Source organism: Siniperca chuatsi, linkage group LG10, assembly GCF_020085105.1.
Source record: "Siniperca chuatsi isolate FFG_IHB_CAS linkage group LG10, ASM2008510v1, whole genome shotgun sequence".
Classification (NCBI taxonomy): Eukaryota; Metazoa; Chordata; class Actinopteri; order Centrarchiformes; family Sinipercidae; genus Siniperca; species Siniperca chuatsi.
Window position 1 is genome coordinate 12,940,307 of NC_058051.1, and position 25,996 is coordinate 12,966,302.

The following is a 25,996-nucleotide window of genomic DNA, read 5'->3' on the forward strand; positions in this document are numbered from 1 at the left end:
GAAGAAGAGGAATGACTAAAGGCAATGGTTCTTAAATTTCGTCCATCAACAGAGCTCCAGAATGGCCAGTACTAATGGTCTATTTGGAGAGAAGGTGGAGCACGGCAGAGGGATGGAGTGGAACAGTGGACTTGCTGAACTGAGGGTCACATTTTCAAGGAGCTATAATTATCTTATTTGGATATTGGATGCACAGCTCACACTAAAATGTTTAAAAACCTTCCTTTTGATAAATCATAATGACTGTGTGTTTTGAGCACTCAAAGAATCCAGCTTAAAACATCTGCTAATGACCTCGCTCATATCTTTCACTCTTCTCTAGAATCAAACACATCACAAACGCCCCAGAAATTGAAATGCACTCAAACTTAAAAAAAAAAAAAAAGCGCCCTATTGAGATGTGCAGCTCATCAGAAGAAAGGCTGAAGTGTGAGAGGCCTTGAAAAACAGAAGAAACATGATGAAGGCAAGAAGACGAACAACCACTCGGCCACTGACACAGACCAACCGCATGAAGTGAGTTACACTAATGGAGCAGAAAATAGAAGAATTATGAGCCTCTCATCTCTCTACTAATCACAGTCAGAACAGCAAAACTAAAAAGGAGATAACGGGGAGGAAAGAGATGGAGTGAAAGAAAAGGGAGAGCAGAGAAAAGCTTGAGGGTTTCTATAATCTTCATCCTTCCCAATCACAACCAAAACCCCTTCTTACTGTTATCAGCATTCCTAAATACTTCCCATCATTAGCAAGCTAGCTCGTTCACAATTGCTATCATTCTCCTGGGTGCCTCTCTATCTGCAATCCAGTCAGACAGCTCCATTTAGCGTGTTCAGCCTTACAGGACCAACATTCCTTCCCTCCCCGTGCCCACCAGTACTCTGGACTCCAGTTTGGTTTTGATCTATTTCTGGCCCTCCGCTGCCTCTCCTCTCATCAGTTCTTCTCATCTCAGCCTCGCTCGGCAGCCACTGCAGAATCTTAATGAGAAGAGAAAACTCACAATTCCTGTGTCAGTGCCCTCAGCAAGCATGCTGCCATGCACTCCTATCTTACATCTAGACAGACACTGGCACAGAGCTTCCACAAGGGTGGAAGAGGCACACCTACAGCAAGAGGACACAATTAAGGTTTTTTGTGGACTCTCCATTTTGTGGCACTGTTAACATCTTAAAAGGGCTGCCGCACACTTATGCTGAGGCTTGGGCATGAGCTTTGATAGTGTGATCATGTAGCTGTGATAACTGTGTTGCTGAATTGGAGGCAAATGCTTAGAAAGTGACTTTAATCCTCAAGCAGCGCTCTGATCTGGGGCAGCAAGGCAAAGCCCTCACCAGCCTAGAAAGGGTCTAAAGCTTTGTGTAAAGAGTTTAGGGAATCCACAAGGTCATTTCAATATGGGGCTATTTTATGTGGCAATCCGGCTTGTTTCATTCTACCTGCTAATGAACCTAGCAGGTTTTAGAAATATATTTTCATTAATATTTCTAGATTTCATAAATATTTATACTGTATAAATTGTTAAACAATGGTATCCAGTAAAGTAAGGATAAAAGAAAAAAAAAACTGAACATCAGCAGCACTAAACTGTAGTTGTAAAACCATTCTCCAGTGTCATAACATGACATGAGAGGAGCAGCATGAATAACAAACACTGCAGCACAACCACAAAGTTGTATGTCTTGTCACAGCTTCAAGAGAGGAAAATTGGACATCTAGCCTGTGCGGTTTCCACTGCATAATCACCACTCAAATTTTCTCTTTCATAGCCATGGTGCCATTTCTTATAACCACTGCATATTTACCTGCCTTCCACTGAACAGCTCCATGTCTCTCAATTGACCAGAAGGGACAAAGCTCAGAGGCTGTATTTGAACTAAAAAACATTGACATGATTTAAAGCTGACCATACATTACATGAGATTTATTGAAACACTCTTTACTTCAAAGATGAAGTAAATGTAAGTGAAAGTGTAAGTAAAGGTAAGATTACAAAAGTGACCAAATCAGACATTCGATGTCAGCTTTCGGTACTTGACAGTTTTCCATACTGTGTGCTATGGACGCATTGTGTTCGGTATCAAAAAAGTACTGAGGTTCGATACCCAGCTCTACGTGACACACGACAAACTGAATTTAGTCCGATTTGGAAACACTGACAAAACATCAAATATCATCTTGTGTAAGGTCAAAATATCTAAAAACAATCAGAGCTACCAAATATAAAAACAGTTTGACACTTTACATATGACTGTTAAGTATTCTTTTGTGTGAGCAGAACATTATTCAGCTCTGACTAGGTCTAGAAATGGGAGTTTCTGAGGGGGAAACACTAGATCACGGTAACTTTAGCAAAAGCTTTGGTTAATAAGAGTTATGGGTCTTTTATGGCCAGCTGGCCACGTAATAGGTTAAAGAATGACAGACCACAGTGCTGTAGCTATATGCTCATAATTACGAAACAAGAACATTTTCTATTGCCCAGGAGGGGTACTTAAAAACAAGTATTTCTTCTGTAATACCTACTTTTTTTACGATAATTTAACTATAAATATACTTTGATGGAAATTTGGTCTTCATGAACCCTAAACCTCATTGACAATGACACTGTATCATCAGATGTACTAAATAGCAAGAACTCTAAGAGGCCAACAATCAATGAATCAATGATATACTTTGGCATCATGGTGTGGAGCATAAGCCTGGGAATAGTTCTCTTGACACCCTGAGCAGCAGAGCAATATCTGAACGCTAAGCCTAATGTAAGTCAATTTTGTGGCTGGAGACAGACACTGCACAGGCTGGCACGTCACTACTGACAAAGATCGATTGTTCACCCGCCACCAAGAGCCGCCTATCCATCTATCCACTCAAGTCAGATATGCAAAGGTCACATTACAAACTGCAGAATTATAGGACATTATAAGGTTGAGGGTTTTGGCAACCCATCAATGAATTTTGGAGCATTCAAATAAACTTTGTGTGAATGGTCTGATTATGGATTGTGGAACGAAAGCCAAGATGTTATTTGGCGATCAGAAGGATTTAAAATCTAATAAAAACAGCTTATTGATTTGGATCCAGATACACACAGACGTCAATCTCAGGGATATTCTTACAATAACAATATGTAATGACAGGGATCCAAACTAGACACAGGCACATACCCTCAATATGATATTCTGAGCAGTCTAAAGGTACTCTTTATTATAACAACAGTACTGGTTTTTACTGTGCTTATGAATGCAATGGTAGTTACGAGAAAAGAACATCCCGCAAGGCAATTAGAACTTCTTTACAGCAGTTAGCAACTAATGAACTTGTGAGGAAAATCATTTTTACACTGATCTCTACGGCTTGAGTTTCAAATAAGTTGCACTTGTGATCATCCAACTGCAACGCAGCATTGCACTACAGACTGTTTGATTTTCCAGTGCAATAAAGCAAGAATTCAATGCAGCAAGAATGCAAACTTTCATGGCTAAGATGTAGTATCCTACCAGAGTGGTAAGGCCAAAAACAAAGGAATTGAAGATTTGACTACCGAAACTTCAACTAAAGGAATAGTTGAACACCCTCAAACAACCCCCGGTTTTACGTGGGATTATGTGACGGAAAATTTCTTGCCCAGGCACAATAACTTCCTGGAGTCTTGTCATCAATGTGAGGTTGACAGAAACCTGTGCATGACCAAGAGAGTCCGGCACATAACCCCCCATAAAACCACAATTTTTCCACTATGGTTTTTGTACAAATCAAACAAACTAGATAAAATGTGTAAATTAATGAGCTTTACAAGGTGCAGCTAGGCGGATTTTGTTACCTTTAGACAGAGCCAGGCCAGCTGTTTCCCCGTTTTCAGTCTTTGTGCTAAGCTAACCGGCTGCTCACCAGAGCTTCATATTTACCGCAAAGACATGAGATTGTAATCAATCTTGTCATCTAACTCTTTGCAAGAAAGCAAATAAACATATTTCCCAAAATGTTGAACTATTGCTTTAATGCTTAAAGGTGTCCTGTGGAGTTTTCTTGTAAATAAACAAGTTATGTTTAAACTCAGTGTTACTCACCAAAATGCATTGTGTGCATCCTTCAGCTCTAACAAATGTGTTGAATGCAAACAAAACAGAGACCCAATCATAGAAAAACAGCTCCATAGCGTTAATAGAGGTCAAAAACTTTTTTTGAATTAATTATTCTTAGGCCAACCAATTTTATACTTGTATTATATTTACTAACTGGCTGACAGCTATGAACACATCACCTCCTTTCAGTTTCACTTGGTAAGGTAAAGAGAAAAAAATCTGGGTATCTCCATCATAACCACCTCAGTTAATAGGTGCAGCAGAAGTAAAACATGATATGATGTGTACTGGACATGTTTGGTTAAACTACCTATTTGTATCAAGATTACTATCCAATATACATATACAAGCAGAGATAGAGCTGGGACAGCTAGTAGCTCAATAGCCCAGTAGGTTATCGTGAAATAAAAGTTGTTTTTTCTATATCCATTACATTATCCATGAATCTGTTCAACTTCCTTTCAAGGTAATGGCCTTGTAGATTCTGACAGTGAAAAGCTGTAGCATTGTGCTTTATGACTCATACCAGAAATCAATTCTGTCTACACAGCCAGCTATATCAATTAATGGCCACAGAGCATGCCAACACATGGATCACTCACGGCACAAGGCAAATAACCCCTCAAGGTTCTGTGTGTGTGTGTGTGTGTGTGTGTGTGTGTGTGTGTGAGAATGCACATACATGTGTGTTACTTGTATGTGTGCATCCATACAAGCAACAATGAGACTTGCCAAAGGGCCTCAAGCCATGAGGTCCATGTTAACTTTATCAAAGTTAAGTAACTGGCATTGAGTCTTGCTGCCCACAAAGTCCCAATGAGATTCTCAACATAACAACTCATCATGCTGTCATTCTTTTCTTCCCTTAATCTATCGTCTGGAACTGTCCAAAATCAACAAGTGGTGTTTTGCTCACCCCTACACCATTTCTAAATTGTATTATTTTTGTTTTAAACTAAATCACATGGGTTTTTCATTGGCCAGGTGGATTGTACAGCGTTTCTTCACAATCTGCATCTCTGATAAGTAAGTGAGGCTGGCTGAGTCAAAGATTCCTTTGATATTCCCTGAAAGATGACAAACCCTCCTTTACAGCCTACTTGTTTCAAACAAGAGACTGGTAGAAAGAAATACGTCTCCCTCACATACAGTATCTGCAACCTACCAGCTGTCAAATCAAACACTTCTCTTGCCAGAGGAGCAAGACCCAAAAGGTGGGGAGTAACTGACACAGAGGGGAAGCGAAAATCTTGTTCTCCCTCTCAACTTCCTTTTGAACTCTGGCTGAACTCTCCTTGTTTGGATGGGAGATACGAGACAAAGCCTCTTCGCTTGAGAGAGATGAAGTGTCATGACTACTTCTAGACTGGCAGAGCAGCTGGCAGTACCTGTCTCATTGTTATGTCTCAGATAAGAACCAACTTCTAAAATACAAATATGACATGCCACCACATTTTAGAGGCTTTTTCTGTGGTAAGAGACATTTTCATGGCTTGATGTTTAAGTGAGTAATTTACAGCTTTTTGGATGTCTGTCTGCAACCAAGGAAATGCAACATTAACAGGTCAGGTAAAGGACAGAAAATATTTATATAACACAACGAGCAAGCTAGCAAATGACAGCAGAGATGCAACACAAATATTTTCATATCACTATGAAAAATATAACTTTTTAACATAAGCTAATTTGACTTGAGAATAAAAAGGTGTTACAATGCCAGTCAAACACTTGTAGCACCATGCTCCGTCTTTGAGAAGATGAAAATGTGGGAGTTTGTTTACAAGAGTATGGGCGAGAAATTCTGAGTGCCAAAAATCTAAGCAATGAGTAAAGTAATCACTATATCACTGGTGTTTATAAGGAACTCTGCCATACACCCACCGTTTCACAGTATTATGGTCCAATTATACTGCTAAAGTCTTACCTAGTGCACACGAGTTACGAGTTTGCAAAACTAAAAGGAGAAAACAGCATCAGCAATAAAGCTAAATGACAACCGAATATATGACAGATTACTAAGAACAAAAAAAAAAAAATTTCAGTCTTTTGCATTCAGCCTGATGCTTGTAAACAATGGCTCAAAAAGAGAAGGTCAGGAACTTTCTTTGGGTGACTGCTTGCAAAAGAAAAATTTGGCAGTAGTGATTCTTCTGTTCCTTTTCCATGGCCTATTGATCAGGCGTCTGCCTATAGCTTCCTGCTGATGGAGATTCAATGGGCCTTAAACAGGCATTGAACACTTTCTAATGACCGTGTGAGGACATCACATCCTCAGTTTGGAGGTCATGTGGCCCACAGTTAAGGGTCATGTTGGCTCAATGAGAGTCATCAGAAGCATCGACCCTAGACTAACACCCTTGCTTGTTGATTCTTAGAGGCCATTCACATTGCTTGCATCGTGATACGCTGCCTCGGACCAGCAGTTCAGATAATCAATAACAGTTCAATTCAATTAACAATGTAGAGAGACTGCAGATTGCTCTCAACATATCTAATACTGTTTCTTCTTACTTACTGTGTAATGCCTTCATTACATAATGAAAGCTGCACTACAATAAGCTACAGAGTTAGTCATTGCAGTATTATTCCAATCAATAAAACGAAAGACGATGACAGGACAGATCCTTAAGTGGGATAAGGCAAATACAGATCTCTGTCTGCCAACAACGCTACTAAGACCCAGCCCAGTAAATCTCTTTGAATGAACAAATCCTTATATGTGAGAAACCTATAGGACTGACAAGAAAAGGTCAGTCTTTGCAGCTCAGGAGAAACATTTGCGTTGATCCCCACATTTCTGAGGTGAAACCAAGTGTGAGAAATCTGTAACTGCTTTAGTTTAGTGTAAATGAGCAATTTTGCTTGCTTGCTAATGGAGGTCTGATGTAATGATGCAGAATACTCAATGCACACCTGCAGTTTCTTTGACAGTTAGCCACCTGTTTTTTACTTGGACTCAGGGACGTCGGAAGTCAGTCACAGTTGGGGGGTGCTGAGAGAAGGTCAGTCTATATATTGACGTCATACAATAATAGAGCGCGATATTTATGTTTTTTGTATTAATTTGAATGGCCAGGATAACTTATATCTAATAGTTATTAACAAAAATTTACAACAATTTGAGAACGTTTTACACTACAGAAGACAGCAAACTTGAACACCAACATACAGCTGTATGTCAAAGAGGGCAGAGCAACTACACACAACACAGAACTAAGGCATGAGAACTGCAAGGAGATGAAGAGGGAGAGACAGCGTCTGGACGCGGGCGAGATCCACGACCAGTTTTATAATAATAGAGCGAAGTGAGGATACAGACATTTCATGGATGAGACGAGCATATATAATGTGGATCTACCTGTCTGTCACCGTTAACAGAGACTCCAGTCTGCAGTATAGTTCATACAATTCAATGATAAACCACAGAATTGTAGCGTAACAATAGGCTTCATTAGCAAAGAAAGTTTTTATATCACATCGACACGTCTGTCCATGCTCGCACGCTCCCTCTCTCTTGCTCATCCACATGAGCTCTCTCTCTTTCTCTCTCTCTCTCTGCTGCAAGTGTGCATCACACTTTTTTATCAATTGATGGTTTGTATAAGGCCTGGTTTTAGGAGGTACTGCAGCCCCCTCAGCAATCCTACATCCCGCGTCCATGCTTGAACTAGTACAATTAGTTTTTAGTAGTTAGTTAGTAGTTTTAACTTTAATTCTTGGATGGCTGGTAATCACTGAGTGTCACAGGTTTCTATCAGTACAAATTTGAGAGTGATCATTGTAACTTATGGTAACCTATACACAAACTACTCAATATAATATTACCAACGGAGTTAGTTAGTTTGGAACCACTTGTATTTTGAAGTAAATATATAACTTTTTGCATGTCAGCATGACATGACAGTTTTCACCGTATATAAAATCTAAAGACTGATACACAGCATAAAACTAATTGAACAGCATCAAATATGGCAATTCAGTGATGCCAAATTTGCTTTGACAAGCATGTTTTCAAGTAATGCAGTTAAGATAAGACTTCCACTGTCTTCAGGCAACACTGTTCACTTGCTAAACAGCTTCTCTAGAGATTGCTATGTACTGTATGGTCTGTTATTCTGATGGCACAAACAGCGCCACTAACCTGACACTGCAAGTCTGCGGGCATTTTTAAAGCATAAATGCATCATCAGATAAAATATGACTTTCAAGTCATTTTTCATACTAGGTAATTGGAGCAGAAAGGCAGAAAATTTGGTTTATGACACGTAAAAAAAACGAATGAGGTAGAGGATGAAGAGTATCCCCAGACAGACATTGTGTACGTGTGAAAATAGCACCATAGGCAGTATTTTTTAGCCTTGTTATAGAAGGGCACGTCCGCTCTGTCTTACACACACACACACACACACACACACGCACACACTATACACACTTACAGAGATATCACTTATTGCTCTGTGTATATGTCTGTTTACGTCCATTAACGCAAGTAATGGGTCCCGTCCTTCAGCGTGATGCCAGGGTTGTGATGACACACACATCTGCTCTTCGCCACCCTCACCCCTCCCACCCTCTGCCCACTCCACCCACTGTGCCAGTCCTCTTCATATGTCAGCATCACACTGGCCTTCCTATCCACTGGAGGCTTTATCCAATTTGTCAGAGTTGGCATACACATGGCTCAAGATGCCTCCCTCTCTCCTTCGCCACACATGCTCCGTCCCTTCCCATCATGTGGCTCTGAGACGGCCCCGTCTGTGCCAGTGGGCATTACAGTACCTGATGGCGGGGCCCACCTGCCACCACTGTGACATCCAGGCTTGCCCAATCTGCCTCTCCAACCCAGTGGGCACCAGCTGGCCGGACAGCCTGCATGCTGATAGATGGACAATTGTAGCCTGGATGATCACTCATACCCACAACAGCCAGGCCTGACTAACTAACTAGAACAAACACAGAAACAGCATAATATTGTTGATATGATAATTAGAAGAGAAAAATGAGAGGTAAATTAACAATAAATAGATGAAAAGAAAAGCAGTTTCGTGAATCTGTGCCTCTGTCAATTTCTATATTTTTTTAATATTTTGGTCTCTTCCAAACAAAGGACGCATTGTATTACAGGTGTACTCCTGGGATCTCCAAGAAGAAAATGTCTCAAACTTTGCTTTGATTTGTAATTTGAAATCTTTGAAACAGGCATTTCTTAGGCAGCTGTTAGAAAAGATCATAAAACATTAAATGAACTCTCTTCTTAGTCATACCACGTCATGTTTCCACATCCATACTTTGATTCCTTATTCTTTTCATCACAAGTAAGAAAAGCAATCACTAACTTTCTCTCAGCCATTATTTTCAACAATTATCCCCTTTGTTACTTCAACTTAGCTAGCTAATGCAACTTGGATAGCTTGCTAGTTATCAAACCTTGTGTTGCATAGCAATAAGAATGATGATGCAATGTGTCTGCACCCATTGACCTCTGGCTCTCTGTCACTAGCAATGCTTACAGCTGTACATTTGGTTTAAACACAAGTCTCCAATGTGATCACAGCCAAAGAAAGAGTGACACCTACAAAGTATTTACAAAAATCTGGCATCAAGTATTATTACCAGATAACTATAATCCCAAAGTCTCTCTTGTAACCTCTAACTTAATAATGACAGGACTTAAAGCCAAAGCCATCATAAAGCCAGCATGATCAGTACCTAAATCATATTACAGAGAAAGCATGGACAGAGGAAAGAAACTGTTATTGAGATACCTCAATGGTGAACTTATCTAGACTCAACACCATCAACAAGATTTAAGGGCATCATTCCAAACAGCATGTCAAGTACAAAATGTGGGAGGTGGAGGGGAGTGTTTAATACTTAAATAACTACGTTAGTGTCTGCTGTGCAGGAGTACCTCTACACTCCCACTGATCCTTGTCTTTAAACATTGAACGTCATTGGTTTAGGACAAGAACATAACAGCCTGTGCAATTTTCCAAGAGAGCGATGTAGCAATTTCAAGGCAGTGTCTCGCAAAAACTTGGAAACACCTTCACAGCTCCCTTGACTGGTCCTTGTGAGCTGGTGGAAGCCATTTGACACATGAGTAGAGGCTTTACAGAATCACTGATCCGAGATCCCACTCTATTTGTCAGCTCCTAAATGGTTGCAGTGGGATGTGTGCAAGGAGAAACCTGACCCAGGACCAGTGCATATGTCTGAAAATGCTCTGAGGCAAGCCAATGCCTCTGCAGAGCTATGCAGTAATTCTATTCGGCAATACCTACACCCAAAATACCCTTATCATCTTGGATTGCACACACCACGACGCCCAGCTAGGATCCAAAATTAACACCAGTTGTAGAAGTAGACCTGAAGAAGATGAACATTGCTCTGCATTGAAATGTCATTAATGAAACAGCTATTTATTTTTGAATTATTTCGCTAAAGCGAAAACTGCAGACATAATAATTTGAAAACATATGATGAAATATTTGGAAATATTAACATTTAATGCTTAGTAATATTTCTTTGGATAAAAAATGATAATAAGCCTAACAATCAAATGAAGGCCTTTTTGAAAACGTAAAATACTTTCTGAACACTTAAATGTGAGACCTGCAGAGAAATAAGCATGATGTCAAGATTTACACCATCTCCACACAGTGCTTGGACAGCTTTGGCCTCACAGAAATGGAACAGAGGACAGAAATAGGCAAAACTCACATCCTTTCAATCTACCACTTCCAGAGATGCGAGATGAACAGAGGAAATGTCATTTAATCATTCCTGGTGCAGCCAATCGTCTGACTGCACCTCATTGTGAATAATTGCTGACAAAATCTCAGGAAGCCCCGCAGTGGACCCCCTCCTCCCCAATCGCCTCCTCTTCCCCCAGTCCCCGTCACACCACATCATTCAAAAATCACTGGGGGGATCCGTGCCTGACGAGCACACACTTTCCTCATCTTCTATTTCAGCCTACTAGGAGCCATTCTCTAGAGCAACAGAGCAGACCTATCAGCTTCCACTGTGCAGATTTCTACACCAGTCCCATCCGATGTAATTGCAGTATAGCCTTGCATAGATTCAGCTGCTCTAATTTCAATTTTTTCCCCCTTTATGATCACTGGCAACGATACAGTTACGAATGATTCTCGCCCACATTATCTGGAGGAACAAGTTTGTTCTAATATGTTTGAGACAGGCCCTGTGGCAAACATATACAATGAAGGCCATCTCGAAACTAATGGGGAATCTTAGCAGATGTAGTATAAAAACAATGATGTGCACCACCCACCATCACCCACTAATGAAGCTTTCCATCAAATTAATGAGAGTTTTAATCATTGTTAACAGTCGTCTATCCACATGGCGCATTATCCATTATACTGGCCTGTCACCTTCATGGAGCTACAGAATATTGCAGATCCTCTCTCAAATGTCTTTCTGTGAGAAAAGTGACATTTTCCCTCTTCCTCACCCTCTACTTCCACTGTTTTTCACGACACAGCTCAGAGTTTACACTTCATGGCATCTGAATATGTGCAATGTCACAGATTACCGAGCACACTCGCTCATGCCATCTGCCGCTGTGCGTGAGAGTGCTGTTAGCATCAGTTTTCAGGAAAGGCAGGCTGAAGGACAGAGGGCAACATTCATTTTCATACCCGAGAGCAACTCAAACTCATTAATGCATACTGTGACCATCCCAAAACATCAAATATGCACTACAGACCCGACCTACCCAAATGCAATGAAGGGCATCAAATTGTCTATTCAGGTAGAGAATAAATAATATGTGTGTGTAGCAGTGGGGGGTGCACGTTAATTAGTATTAGAGTTGTAATGTCAAACAAAGCCACTGCTAGTGTGTCAAGGCCTGTTGGTAGCTCATGATTGTCTTGAAAACACTTTCCTCCTTTCCTCTCCTCCTCCTGCGCAATAACTTACGACAAGGCCACAGAGAGGTGTGTGTGTGTGTGTGTGTGCAGCGCTGTGAATACACACCCAGAATATGGTGAACAGACACATAAGAGACAGAGCATCATTATATTTTAACTGTATACTACATTGTAATCAATCTAATTCACAAGGTTCTCTCACTCAGTTCATGACTACATGTATATGTAAATGAATGACCTTTAAGCATATGGTTACAGACTAACTTCACTCATCATTAACATGCTTTATAGGCAAGTAATCACTACCTTCAACCACATGTTCAGGTTTCAGCCTTATTAATTATACCGACATGGGTCGTTCCATTTGAAATACAACCTCCAGTGGGTGGTGATTCCTTCTAAACTTGGGATTCATTAGGAAAGTTACCCCAGTCGACGCCAGGAGAGGAGCTAAATGAAGTTTGCCAAAGGCAATTGTGGCGTTTCCAATTTTTGTTGCACTTCTGAGGACTGCTTTCATGAGTAACCATCTGTTGGGTAACTTTGTCAAATAAATGTCCATAAAACGTGCCATAAACATGAAACCTGAGGAGGACTATCATTTTTCCTCACACAAGTCATTAAGTTTCTCATTGCCAGAGAAAGACTCAAAAGCAATCTCCATCGACAAAAAAACACTAATGAGATTTGGTGCCATTTTCACAGCTTGAGGTAATTCATTGCAGTCTTTTATGACTACATTACCCTGTTATATCTTTTCTGTCTTTTTGTGTTTCTTTGTTTTTCACTCACCCAGCTGGCATTCTACACCAAATGCCTTTCTGAGTGACAGCAGCTTTACACCTATCCCTCTTCATCAAATCAATGATAGGGAGTGTGAAAGGGTACAAAGGTAATGGCATGTTCAAAATGTCAGGTTTTCCAGACAGCATCTGAGCAGATAAAAGACAGCAGGAAATGCAATTCATGGAAAAACCTGTAATTTATGTGAGGACATTCTACATTTGAATGACTTTACTGGGATTTTGACAAGGACCACAACTTAACAATAAAAGAAGACAATGATGGAAATGATATTTTTGGGCCTAGGGCTTAATGCAGCAGAGGCAGTGATCAAATGTTCAGTACTTTGGCATCTGGAAATGTGTTCAGAAATGTAAGCTGATTTCTCTAAATAGAACATATAAAAGAACACCTACAGCTTGGTTTCCAAAAAACTTTTGCCCTGTGTTTTTATACATAAGAATAACAAATATTTTGAGGTAGTCATATATGTCATTTGTAGGTAGTTATATTTATAGTTTTATTTCCTTCAAATTTTATAAATAACAAATAAACTGAAATAATTAGAATGTATTTGACACAATGTATTTCCAGGGCTTATATGTATTCATACACATGAATGCAGTATAATGTGACTGAGTACTCAAATCGTACTCTTAAAAAGAAAGCCGCAACATTTGAAGCAACTCTGGAAAAATTCATGCCAAAGACCCCTTTTTGCATACATTACCCTAAATTGAAGAGGGTAGAACATTATGTGAATGTCTGCTGACATCTTCAAATAGCTGAGATATAACGTGTCTTTCCAAATTATGCAAATCCTGTCTTTATTCCATATAATTTAAAGTTCCATATAAGTCATAAATCACTTGAGTCTTTGCAATTTTTATTCCAGACTAGTTTGGTGCATGTTCCATATACTGTACAGTAGCACTATTACTATCACTACTATTAGAAAAATCTGTTATTTTACTTCTTCTTAAGTATTCTTTTATCTCAAGTATTCAAGTACTTCGCTACATTTCAAGTCACATCTGTTCCAAACAAAAATCATATCAAAAAGTCATGATAAACCGTGTGATAATGGAACAAAAGAAAGGAGCCAAATCAGCAGCTGCCTGTGCCTGCGGCCGCAGGAAGTCAGAACTCTGTCCAGAGATGCACCTCTCTACACTCAGCTAACACTCTAGAAAACGTACATGTTCTAAATGTATATGTTCACTGGCCGAGTGTCAGGGGGGTTGCATCTACCTTAATAATCATTGGTTAAATGCAACTCCCGGTGAGCAAGGTAAGTGACCCAAATCAAACACACCCACGATGTTGTGTGACCAACAGGTGCATGCTGGGTCTGGCTAACATGCTTAATGTTAAAATGCTAATGGTGGATCTTTCAGCGGTGACTTCTGCGTTCGCTTGTAGAACTTTTACCTTCAGAGAGGTGTGTGAGACCTTTCTGCTGTTTTTGACAATCCCTGTCACAGTTGTGACTGCAGAGCGCTCTTTCAGCTCAAAATGTTTGAAAACTTTGAGGAGCGCAGTGGGACAGAGAGGCTGAGTGGACTGGTTATATCATGCTTTGAGAATGATCAAGCAAAGAAGTTGAACGTACAGCAGATTGCGGAGGACTTTGCAATGCTCAAGACTCAAGGCGGTTGTGTAATTAACAATCGTCAAGTTGTATGCACAGGCTGCAAAGTGCCGTCTATAGAAAAGGAATATATTGTTTGTTTGGACATAGGAGCTCTGTGGTGTGATCATATAATATCATCATCATATACAATTTTGTCTTTATCCAAACCAACTTTGCCTTTTAAAAATGTAATGAAGCAATGTACTCAGAGTACATTTTAACTGACCTACCTTAGTTTTTGTACATTTTTACACAAGTAATTTAACTTGTATTTGAGTACAATTTCTTTAAAATAACAGTACTTTTACTTGAATAAAATATTCTAGTACTCTTTCCATCCCTGGTGTTGTATATACATTTGATTGTTATAGCAGGAATTAGGAGTGCATGTCACATGTGTCAGTGAATGCACGTGTGCATGCTGCACACTGGAGGGAATACAAATGTCCAAGCTTTTGATGTTAATGAAGCATTTACTGAGCGAGTAGTGTCTCTCTAATATACTAACAATTGAATGTTAACGCTGTACACAGAATGACGGCAGCTCCACTGAGCAGAGAGGATCTGCACTCACGCATTAAAAATTGTAATCATAGAGCAATTTCACTGAAATGCCATGTTACCTTAGTAAGCTTGAGGTGTGACACCAGGCAAGTCAATGTTGGGAACAGGCAGTGTGTGTGTTTTTGTTTCAATTCATTTCAATTTTATTTATATAGCGCCAATTCATAACAGAAGTTATCTCATTGCTCATTGTAAGATCCCAATGGGTTCTGCCACACAGCTGGTGGAGAAAAGTGTAGCCTCTTGCTTTCACTTTAAAAATCCTCTATTGATGAATGGCCGGCCATCACAATACTGCATCAATCTGCGGCCAGTCTGAGAGAGGTGTGGGCCATCCCACTTGCTTTAATGTGCTTGTGAAATAGAGGTTAAACCAAATAAAAACACCCAGTACCACATGCTGTGCAGATGCAGATGGCCTATGGAGTACTGATGCCTTTTTCATTCCAATTCAAGCCCTGGCTAATAGTATCAAAAGCATGAGTAGTCTTGTCATGTCTCTATTGCTCTTCTCTTCACCTCTAAAAAGGAGCAACTACTTTTTACTCAATACCCTCCCGATATTCTTAATCCTGTTTAATATCTAATGTCAATGACCAAGGGGGCTTTTCGTGAACAGAATTACAGACTGTAGTCTCAGTAGCATTTTAACATGCAGAGCTTGTCTGCTCATTAATGATGTATAGAGACAGCAAATCCTCTTTACTAAATGATATAATAGGGCGAACTCATTCTTTTTTTTTTCTTTTTTTTTGATAATTTTTTGGGCTTTCTTTTGAATTTATTTGATAGGAACAGCTGAAGCATGTGGGAGATAGAGAGGGTATGACAGGCCGCTGCGGTAAGGACTCAGCCTTGTACATGGTGCGCCCACTCTACTGGGTAAGCTACCGGGGCACCCGGCCTAAATCATTCTTGATCTTCTGGATAACGCTTCCTTGAAGATTAATATATTTTTGTATTTTTAATTATCATGAGGATAATGTTCATGTTCATGTTCAACTCAAATGATTACCCTGACATTGTATAAAACATTTTGATGAGCTTCATATAAAAAAGCATGCTCTTTGTGTTGAGACAGTAATGTAGTCAATAATCTTGTGAATGTTTGACCAACCACGCTTGGCTCAAATACTCTCACTCTCAACTACAAGAATGAATTAATTCAGAGTCATTAAATGCAATAGGACTGACCTTCTCTCATAACCTTTGGATGTTGAATAAATAAACATTATCATCCCTCACGTGAGGTGGTTAGAATACAATCAGCTGCAGAAAAATATCCAACGTCTCATCCAAAACTTGCATTAATAACGGTATCAGCATGGTTTCACGCTTAGACCCAAAGTAAGCTCTCGAGAAGTCAGTGACATTCAGCTAAGTATGGAAGAGCGCTAGTGCTAAGTAAAGGAGGTTGCTAAACACGAGGAAAGTATATTCAGTAGGTTGATGCTTGCTTCCAGTTGTCACTGATTCTCTGGGGAAAAGAATATAAAAGAGTAGCACAAGTAGAATTGTAACATAACTACAGTAACACGGTAGCTATTGTAGCTAGCCAAGCAAATGTTAGCCACCAGCATAGCCAGGCTGTCTTCATTAGCCTGTAAATCCTATTAAAGCATGATAAACTCATCTTTAACTGAAAAGAATGAGAACATGAACATTCAATTTGTATTTATTATATGGTTACATGAGCAGTGCTTAAAAGCAGTAATTACACTGCTAATAACATCTTAGGTTGAGATAACAACTGAACTATCTCCATGACAACAAAGCAAATTTCTTCCGCTAATAAACACTGTGAGATGCAGTTGAACGCTCTGGAAAAAGCTTCTAAGTGGACCTTGTCAAACTGCTGATAACTGTGTTTAAGATATGTCAAAGTCTGTCTTTCTAAATCAGACACAGCTTGGTAACATTCAAGTGTAAAATAATGTGAATGTGTAAACATCCATAATTCCAGTATTTGTATATTTTGTAAATTTAACCAAAACAATGATATGTTCAGTCATAATTATACTCTGCAGAAGCATGTGGTTAATCATAGCCACAGGTCTGCCTCTATTGCATGCATCCAGGGGATGTAACCATCTCTAACACTCCTGTTGAATATCACTGCATACACTAGCAGACTGTGCAGGAAATAAAGATAAAACCAACCTATTTGACATGCACAACAGCACAGGACTTTGTGTAGTTGCTTTGCAACAGCTCCATGTTGGTTTTAATCAAGGTGACCACAGTGGATCTATCGTGTGTATCTGTGGTTTGACTATGTGTGTCACACACAAACTGGAGACTGCAGAAGATGTATGCACCTCTATTAAGTGGGCTGTAAGAAACATTTCATTTTAAATCTGACACAATGAGAATAAAAAGCTTCTTGTCCACTACAAACATTACTGAAAACTATATAAAAGTAAAATGAAAGACACCTCGAAGAAATATATGGTAGATATATGGCAGAATGAGCACTAGAATGGGCTTCTCATTCACCTTACCAATTTACAGAGTGGAGCTGGACGTGACATCCTCTCCCTTACACAAAGAAAATGAGAATGGCACAAATTGGGGCCACAGGCAGACGTTTTGAGCCAGTTTTATGGCTGCTCAGCATTTTCTCTATATAAGCAGCCCCAAAGCACTACAAAAAAAGCTAAATGTAGTCCATTTAAGTCCAGGGGAAAGCTCATGAACTACCACATGAGGATACTAGTGAGCTCAGAGGATAGACAAGGTAAGATGGTTTGAGAGAGAGATGTGGAAGCTGGATCTTGTGTGTGTATGTGTTTTAGAAACAACTGTGAGCATATACGTCTCCACAGACCACATGTCTGAATACATGAAGTACATTTATTCATAACTTTTTCACTTGCTGGGATGAATGTAACATGCAAACCCCCAGGCAGTAGAAATGCAATTAAGGTAAGCTAGCCTGCTAGCAAGGTTAGTGCTGCTGGTAGTGAAGTGCCAGATAGCACCCCCCAACACAACTTCCCTCAGGACTCCCACTCTGCCGGCTGTGCAATGAACCAGCGACCCTTTGCACACACCTCCCTTCCCAACACAGTCACTGGTGATAAATTACCTAATCCTCCTATCCCCAGCCGTTTCTATTATACACTCTGGGCTTGTGAAGAACAGCTAGGAGGAGAAAAGGGGGTTGCGAACAGACAGCGAGAGGTGGGTGTGTAGCAAAAAAAAAAAAAAAGACTTATTGACAGAGACACAATGACAGTGGGAAGATATACAGGCCAAACAAAGGCAAGAATCAGCAACCATAATCTTCAGTATCAAAAGGACATGTGCGTGTTCATTTTTGATGTTGAAAGAAGGGGCACTCAGAACCACTTAGCACTGCATTTCTAGACAATTATGGCTGACAAAATCCATCGCGAGACAGATCTACAGATAGGTGTCAGTTTCTGAAAGTGTATCATTTCAGAAACATTGTGAACATTTTAAGAATGGACCAGTCAGAAAGACGTTTTTTCTTCTGCAGTCTCTGTGATGTTAATGTGGCATTTATGTGAGTTGTATGAATCTTCTCTACAGATGAATGTGATTCCACCACTGAACATGCACATCTCAGGCATCATTTCAGCTGAGCAGAGAAGCAGCTACAAGGGACAATGACATCAGTGCTCAAACCCTCCCAGAGGAATGCTTGTCGTCACTCACACAGGCACACACACTGCTATGGAAACAGCAGGAGTGTGAGCGTCCATCAGGGTTAAAGGGATACCAAAAGGCACACACACACACACACACACACACACACACACACACACAAACAAGCAGAAAGAAATAACTGAAAAACAAAGAGACAGGGGCAGTCCATTGAAAACAATGCTGACACATGACCAAACTGTTCCTGACCAGCTGTGTAGGGCAGCCTGCGTTCACATTTTCCTCTTTAAAAAAAGCACTACAGAGGTCAACTGAGGACTAAATGACTCTGTGTCATTGTAAAGGGAAAGTTAGCCAACAGTTTTTCCTTGTGAATGTGAGAGAGGAAATATAGCAGACATTTTACTGAGCTTGATCTCGGAAGTATCTGAGAGATATGTGGATTCAAAGCAGAGTGCTGCCAAAGCCAAGATGGAACATATCCTATCAGACAGCTCACTGTACCAGCTGACTGCTATGGAAACAGCAAGAGTGTGAGAGTATGTGTGTGCCAGAAGTTGAAAGGACATGACAACCCATGGGCAACATACATGCTAATGCAGCCACCCGTGCTTATGCATGTACACAGACGCAAAAAACACACATCTGTTACCTATCTATATGTAAAAAGTTGGAAAAGGGCAAATAGAGCAGCTGCAGCACACACACACACACACACACACACACACACACACACACACACACACACACACAGGAGGACAGCATTCTACAGAGTGGGCAGCCATTCAAACAGCTCTCGGTAACAGTAACCCACAGCAACCCTAAAACCAGCCCCCTTTCCCTTTCTCCTCAAGAGACACAGATCCATCGCCCGGTTAAGGGAGAACCCGAATGAACTAGCAGACAGACAGCCCGAGAGTGAAAAGAGGTTGTAACTTTACCCACTTTAACTCTGCCCTTAACTCTGCCCTTACTAAAGTGCATCACTGCCCCCCTCTTAAAGGTTCAGGAGGTTAATTATTCAACATGAGAGGGTATTTGTGGGAGAACTGAGAGTGGACACAAGCCAGCAGAAACCCCTCACCTATTTTATTCAACTCACTCAGTGACTTTCAAATATGCACTTATTCCGATGGATAGAGGCATGAGCGGAGGCTTTTTCAACTCCCTCTTGGACATCATCCATTACACACAGTAAGTAACACGTGCACAAAGATACACACATTACAAGATTATACACAGCTGCATCAGAGTGTACTCATCCTTCTACACATGTTCGCAGCTTCTCAGCACACAGTTAAGTCTCACTCCACTCCAAGCGGCTCTCCTACCGTTGTGGTTGTGCTGCAGGGTCTCAAGCATGCTTGCAGAGTCGGTTGCCCCCAGCTCGGCCAGTCTGCGGCTGGTGGCGCTGAGCTCTGACCGCAGGTTGGTCACCTCCTGGCTGGCGGACTGAATGGCCCCATCGATGCGCTGGGCCAACTGCTTGTTGTCATCCATCATTTTCAGGATTTTTGCCTGAGGAGGAGAGGGGAATCCAGATAAGGTGTCATGCTGACGAGTTGACCATTTCCTGTGAAGGAAGGTGTCCCCAAATAAATCCCTCCTCTTTCCCTTTTCTGTCTGTTCTCGCTTTTATGAGAAAGCCAAGTTATATCCTCAAAGCAGTTTGTCCTTTCCCTTAAAGAGAGGCATCCGGCTCAGGGGAAATGTGTATCTGCTGGAAGGAGTTGAGTGTGTCAGTGTGCAAGCATGCCTGTGTATGTCTCTGAGAGTTACGTAAGAGCACGAGAGCGTGCGTGTGTGTTTGTGTGTGTGTGTGTGTGTGTGTGTGTTAGAGAGCCAGCACTGCCCCTGTGAAATGTGCTCCCTGCAGCTGACTGTTGAAAGGACACAGAGCATTGAGAGATGACAAGCACCTTTTTAAATGGACTGTACCATTTGCAGAGAAAGTTGGGGGGGGGAGGGTGAGCTAGACCATATGAGCACATGGAAGTCAGAGTTCCTCAGCACAGCTGTTTTCTAGAGATATTGCTGTAAGGTTCCAGGATTGTTTGTTTGACTGAACTGACACAAGCAATTTGAGTAAGCCTGCAAGAACGGACTTCAGTGAAACACTGCAGCTTTTCCTCTTTCTGTGTATACTGCATGCACTTCCCTCCATGGACTCATGGGCAAAGGGAAGGAAATCATTAGTTTGACAAAGAAGCAGTTGTGGGGAGAAAACAATAATAGTTATGCAAACAATGCTTTCATCACAATATCACAGCGAGGTATTCCTCCTGCAAACAAATGCAGTTTTAAAGCTCTGCTGTAATGTTTGAGAAACGTTAAACATTAACAGCTGGCTAAAGATAAGGAAGGTGTATATTTGGGCATGAATTCAAGTGTGCACTGGAATTTGGCAGTGATGCATTTTCATTAAAACCTAAAGGCAGAATAAGTAGGATTTGTTGGTTGCTGTTTGTTAACACACAATTCAAAGTTGGCCCCTCCTCCCCAGCTCAGAGGGAGAGAGAGAGCTAGAGAATGAATGAAGAGCTGGAGCAGCATTAGCGAGAACAAAGTGTTGAATCAGAGAATGAAATAATATTTTCTGATTGTTTCATGGCGGTTACGTTCTAAAGCACAAATAAAACACCTCCGCACAGCCCTGCGGGAAGGAGCCAGCTTCATCCTGTACGCTGCTCTCTGCTCTGTGTATGTGTGTAGCTCGGACCCCGACCATTCTCCACACATCGTTTTAGTGTGCCACTGAAGATACATCTAGAACACAGACAGAGAGCAGAGGAGAGAGATGGAGACAGCGATTATAGAGTCCCGACCTCCCAGCCTGTGCGCTGTTATTGGCTGGGGGCTACACACCACTGCCCAAAGGTTGACAGTCAGAAACGTCCCGAACACAGCAAACTAATACGAAACTAAGAAAATACAGGCAGAGGGCAGGGTTGCTGCAGATACAGACACCGCCACACACTTCTACTGGGTCATAAGTGATGATTGAGAGGGATTATTTTGAGTCTATACATTGTTTTTTAGGAAAATCCTACTTATTCTGCCTTTAACATTTTGAGATCCATAAACCACAATAATGTTGAAGTGACATGTTGTTTGAGGCTCTTAGATATTTTTAGTTTTTATAAACATTCAACATTATTACTGAGGTCTTTTCTTCAGTACACCTTACCTACAAATATGAAAAATATATATTTCACTCCCCTGCAACAAGCTATTTAAATGTCACTGAGGCTCTATGAAATTGTGACATTTTATAGACTAAACGATTAATCGAAAAAAATATCAAAAGATTACTAGATAATGAAAATAGTTGTTGGTTGCAGCCCAGAACATGATGATCGAAACCAAAAGGGTGCCATTATTATATTAAGAATGTTCAGGGTATTTCAATTTATTTTTCTTTTGTTTTTCTAACCTTGAAATTAAGCAGGGGAATTTGAGAATGCAAGCATGTGCTTTTTCCCATTCAGTCTGGAAAAGGGGAGACTGTTGCTCACTCATTTTTCCTAACCAGACTTTGCCAGTCAGACTGGTGACTGAACCATTTTTCTGAACACATGACTGCCACACCTAAAAAGGACCTGCACTATGTTTGATCAACAATGTAACACAAATACATCTTTCAGTATATCTCTAACCCCTCAGCTTTTGTTCCTCTTTTCATTTCTTTATAGAAGAGTAAAAGGCTACAAATATACTGTAGGCAGCAGACACAGTGACTGCCACCTGTTTACAGATAAGGCTACTCACAGCGTATGAAACATTAATGCGTCTTTCTCCCCTTTGCAGTACCACAGAGGCGTACTGTTGAAAGTATCTCCAGTCAGGGTGTGAAAACTGTCGCTTTTATTGTAGTTGAAGCATTGCAGGCCAATGACATTACTTCCAAATGTCAGATATACCCCGGAAATCAAACAAGAGACAGATGGATACTACACAGTTAAAGGATAAAAAAGCCTCATGATGAATCCAAAGTAGCTCAACACTGAGACTGCAGAGCTGACGGAGAAGCAACATGTTGTCAATTGGCATCACATACAAACAGGGCTCAGAGGATTAGACTCCAATTTTTTTCTTGTAACTATACATGTATCTATATTTTGATTCATTTGAAATACTGTCTATTAGTATTTTATGTACATGAATATGCAATAATGAACGAAGAAGCAATATTGAAAGCATGTTCCCTTAAATTGTCCTATATCTCCACAATATCTTCTGCCAAAAGGACAATATTGGTTATTTTACGTGAGAGATTTCTGTATTTATTTAAGTTTGAATTTATTTCTATATTTGTGTTTGTGCTCGTATCACTTGTTTCAAGAGGGTAGGGCACTGTTGGAGAAAGATAATGTAACATATTCCCACATACCAATCAGAAGTGAGAATCTGATGACAGTTGTGGGGCAGTTTGCTTATGTTACCTGGGAGACAACAACGTCAATCAAATCTGATCCATTCACACCTACACAGTCCTAACTAACAGAAGCCGAGTTACAGGTTCTGTGTATGAGATTCTGAACATTAATACAGCAGCAAACAACTATTTGCTATGTAAAGATATAGTGGAGTAATGGCGGCCTGAGCAGAGAATGACATCACACCCCATCTGTGTGTGTTGTTATCCAAGCTTCTCTGTGCTTTGTTTATACAGTCACGCGTGCATGTTAGTGTATGTGAGTTCCTCCCAATGAAACTGTTCGTCTGTGAAGAGAACTGTTTCTTTTCTCATCTAAAGCGGTGAATTGAGGATTTTATTTCGAACAAACCAGAGTTGGGGATTGTTGGAACAGTGGAAAGACTAACAAAGACGGTTATGGTGAGTTTTATTTTGTTTCTGCGAGTTTGAATGAAGTGTGTTAAATGATGATCTGTGAGGTAAAATTATAGAGTCTGGTGGTGAGCAAGAGCGATATAACAGCTAGTTTCTAGTTAAACAAAAAGGATCTTACTGTTTAACAAAAAAGTCTATCTCTGTAGAGATCCTTTCCATAATGTTGACATTTTGCATTTTTAGTGGACGTAGGCTACTTTGAAGAGCGCATTTGTCCCCAAGGATTACGTTGCAGCCATTGCTGCCTGTTTTGCGGCTGCCGGCTGAGGCATAAAGCCAGAATATTTTGGTTAATTAAGGGTTTATTTTGACCAGAGTTGGTGATTGTTGGAACAGTGGAAAGATTAATAAAGACAGTTTTGGTGAGTTTTATTTTGTTTCTGTCCAGTTTGAATGAAGTGTGTTTTACGATGATCTGCAAGGTAAAATTAACATTTTTCTCAATGGAGTCTGGTGGGCCGTAGCACCCATTTGTAAGAATGCTAGTGCTCTATTGCGAGATCTAGTGGCAGTGAATGTCACATACAGCTTCTTTAAAACTTGCATTAAACAATAACTAAGGTTGATGTTTTTTTCCTAACAATGACTTTAATTGTTGCTTATTTAGTCATGAATATTTAATGCTATACAGAAATACTTAAAGCTACCTGTCCAGCACCAAACGGCAGACAGAATAAGTTAGCGACTAGCTGGTGAAGCATAGTGGAACAATTAGCAGCTAAATAGCTGATATAGATATTTCTGAAACAAGGTACTCCGCGCATCTTCCAGCAATATGCAGCTGAATCAAGTGCTTCTCAGTTCGAGGACAGCAAACGTCCAAGGGAAAAAAGGGGGACTGGAGCACAGTGAATGATTTGTAGCCTTTAACTGTGCAAACAGACTAACATTTCAACACTACTGTTTCTTCATCAGAGTCAAAATGGCATTTTGTGGAAACGTTAGTCTGTTTGCACAATTATAGGCTGCAAATCAATCACTGTGCTCCAGTCCCCCTTTTTCCCTGTGATAGCAAGATATTTTTCTCAGGGTTTGGTGGACTTACATTGCCAGGTTGCCAGAAACACAACTCCTAATTAATGTTCTGCGTCTGCTGGATGAGTAAATAGGCAAATGTAATGTAAATAATGTGAAAATATGCTACAGTTGTGTTAACACCTGGTTGTGCTGCCCCCAATTGGCCTAAAAATCAATTAATGCAGGTTTAAGACGTGAAAGTATTTGGTTTTAAAGGACACTTCGGGCAGGGGGCTTGAACCCAGGACTTCTGGCTGACAAGCAGTGTTGTTACACTGCTAAATGAAAAATACTGCTACATCATTGATTATTAGAGTAAAAAATTTTAGAAGAAGTTTCACAGAAAAGAAAAATATGTTCTCATGCTCTCACAGGCCAGAAAAGACGTTTTGACAGTATATACTCTAATTGTTGGTTGTAAAAAATAAGCACTTATAATTAACTGCTCTGTAAAGTTGTCTTTGGGCCCCAGGGCTGAGGAGAACTGCTCCAGTTCCCACCCCACAGCCCCACTCAATCCTGCATTTCTCATTTATAATCTGACAATCAGCTGTCAAAGCATGTCCACTCACTCAGCAATACAGCTGTGTTGTTATTGTTTCCCCAGGTTACGTGAATTTAAACCCCAACCCATCTGCATGTGGTAAGCACAGATCAGCCATCACACTGCGCAAGCCGTGGGTAGCAAGCAACTGCTGTGTACTCCCAAACAAAAGTTGCCGTAGCCTCTGTGGTACTCCGTGAGTATGTGTGTGGGCCAAATATTGAGGTCCATGCTGTTGTCTTAAATAAAACCTAACTGACCAGCCGCTACAGTGCGCAAGCAAAAGGAAAGAGAACACACACACACACACACACACACACACATTCCACCCGTTCATCCATCTGCCCAGACACAAGTCACCCCTCCCGCTCAGTAAATGAACATCATGTTGTTATTTATAGACGACCCTGCTGCTGCATATGATGCATTAGTCACAGGGGAGGGCAGGCACAGACACACACATGCTGTACACTCATTCACACACACATAGACACTAGGGGGCTAATGATCCCAAAGTCATTTGATGTTCATTAATGAAATTCATCTCTTGTCAGGTGTCATAAAAGTCTATTGGACCCTTGTGGGTAATTAAGATGCTGTGTGTCTAGGTTTGTAAGTGGATTTGTTTTTATCTATTTATATATCTTATATCCCTTACACTGTTTGTCTTTCATCAGGAGTATGTATCCTGTCAGCAAACCTGCATATACTGTATGTTGACATACACATTTGCCAAGGGAATCTATGTACTTTTTTTTAACTGTGTCCTTGTACACAGAGCAATGCAGGAGCAAGCGCAGCGCCAGACAGTGAGAGGCAAGGCAGCTCGACTTGACTTTGTTGGCTGCTTCGACACTCTATGCTCCGGTGATGACTGTCAGTGAAGTCGACTAAACTACTTTTGAACCAGACAACGGTACAACTTCCTCTACTGCTGTCCAGTGTGATTGACTCTTCGGCTGACAGCGCTGTCTGCAGTCCAGCAGG

General features: G+C 40.6%; 1 protein-coding gene across 3 annotated transcripts in view; it reads right to left on the minus strand.

Annotated features, from left to right (window-relative positions):
• The window catches only part of LOC122882907 (kazrin-like), a 170,705-nt gene that overhangs the window by 92,411 nt on the left and 52,298 nt on the right, over positions 1-25,996 (minus strand). For all 3 annotated transcript variants that reach the window (XM_044210835.1, XM_044210834.1, XM_044210836.1), the window contains exon 3: positions 19,928-20,114. In XM_044210835.1, the coding sequence (XP_044066770.1) occupies positions 19,928-20,114 (187 nt within the window). The remainder of the gene's footprint in view (positions 1-19,927; positions 20,115-25,996) is intronic.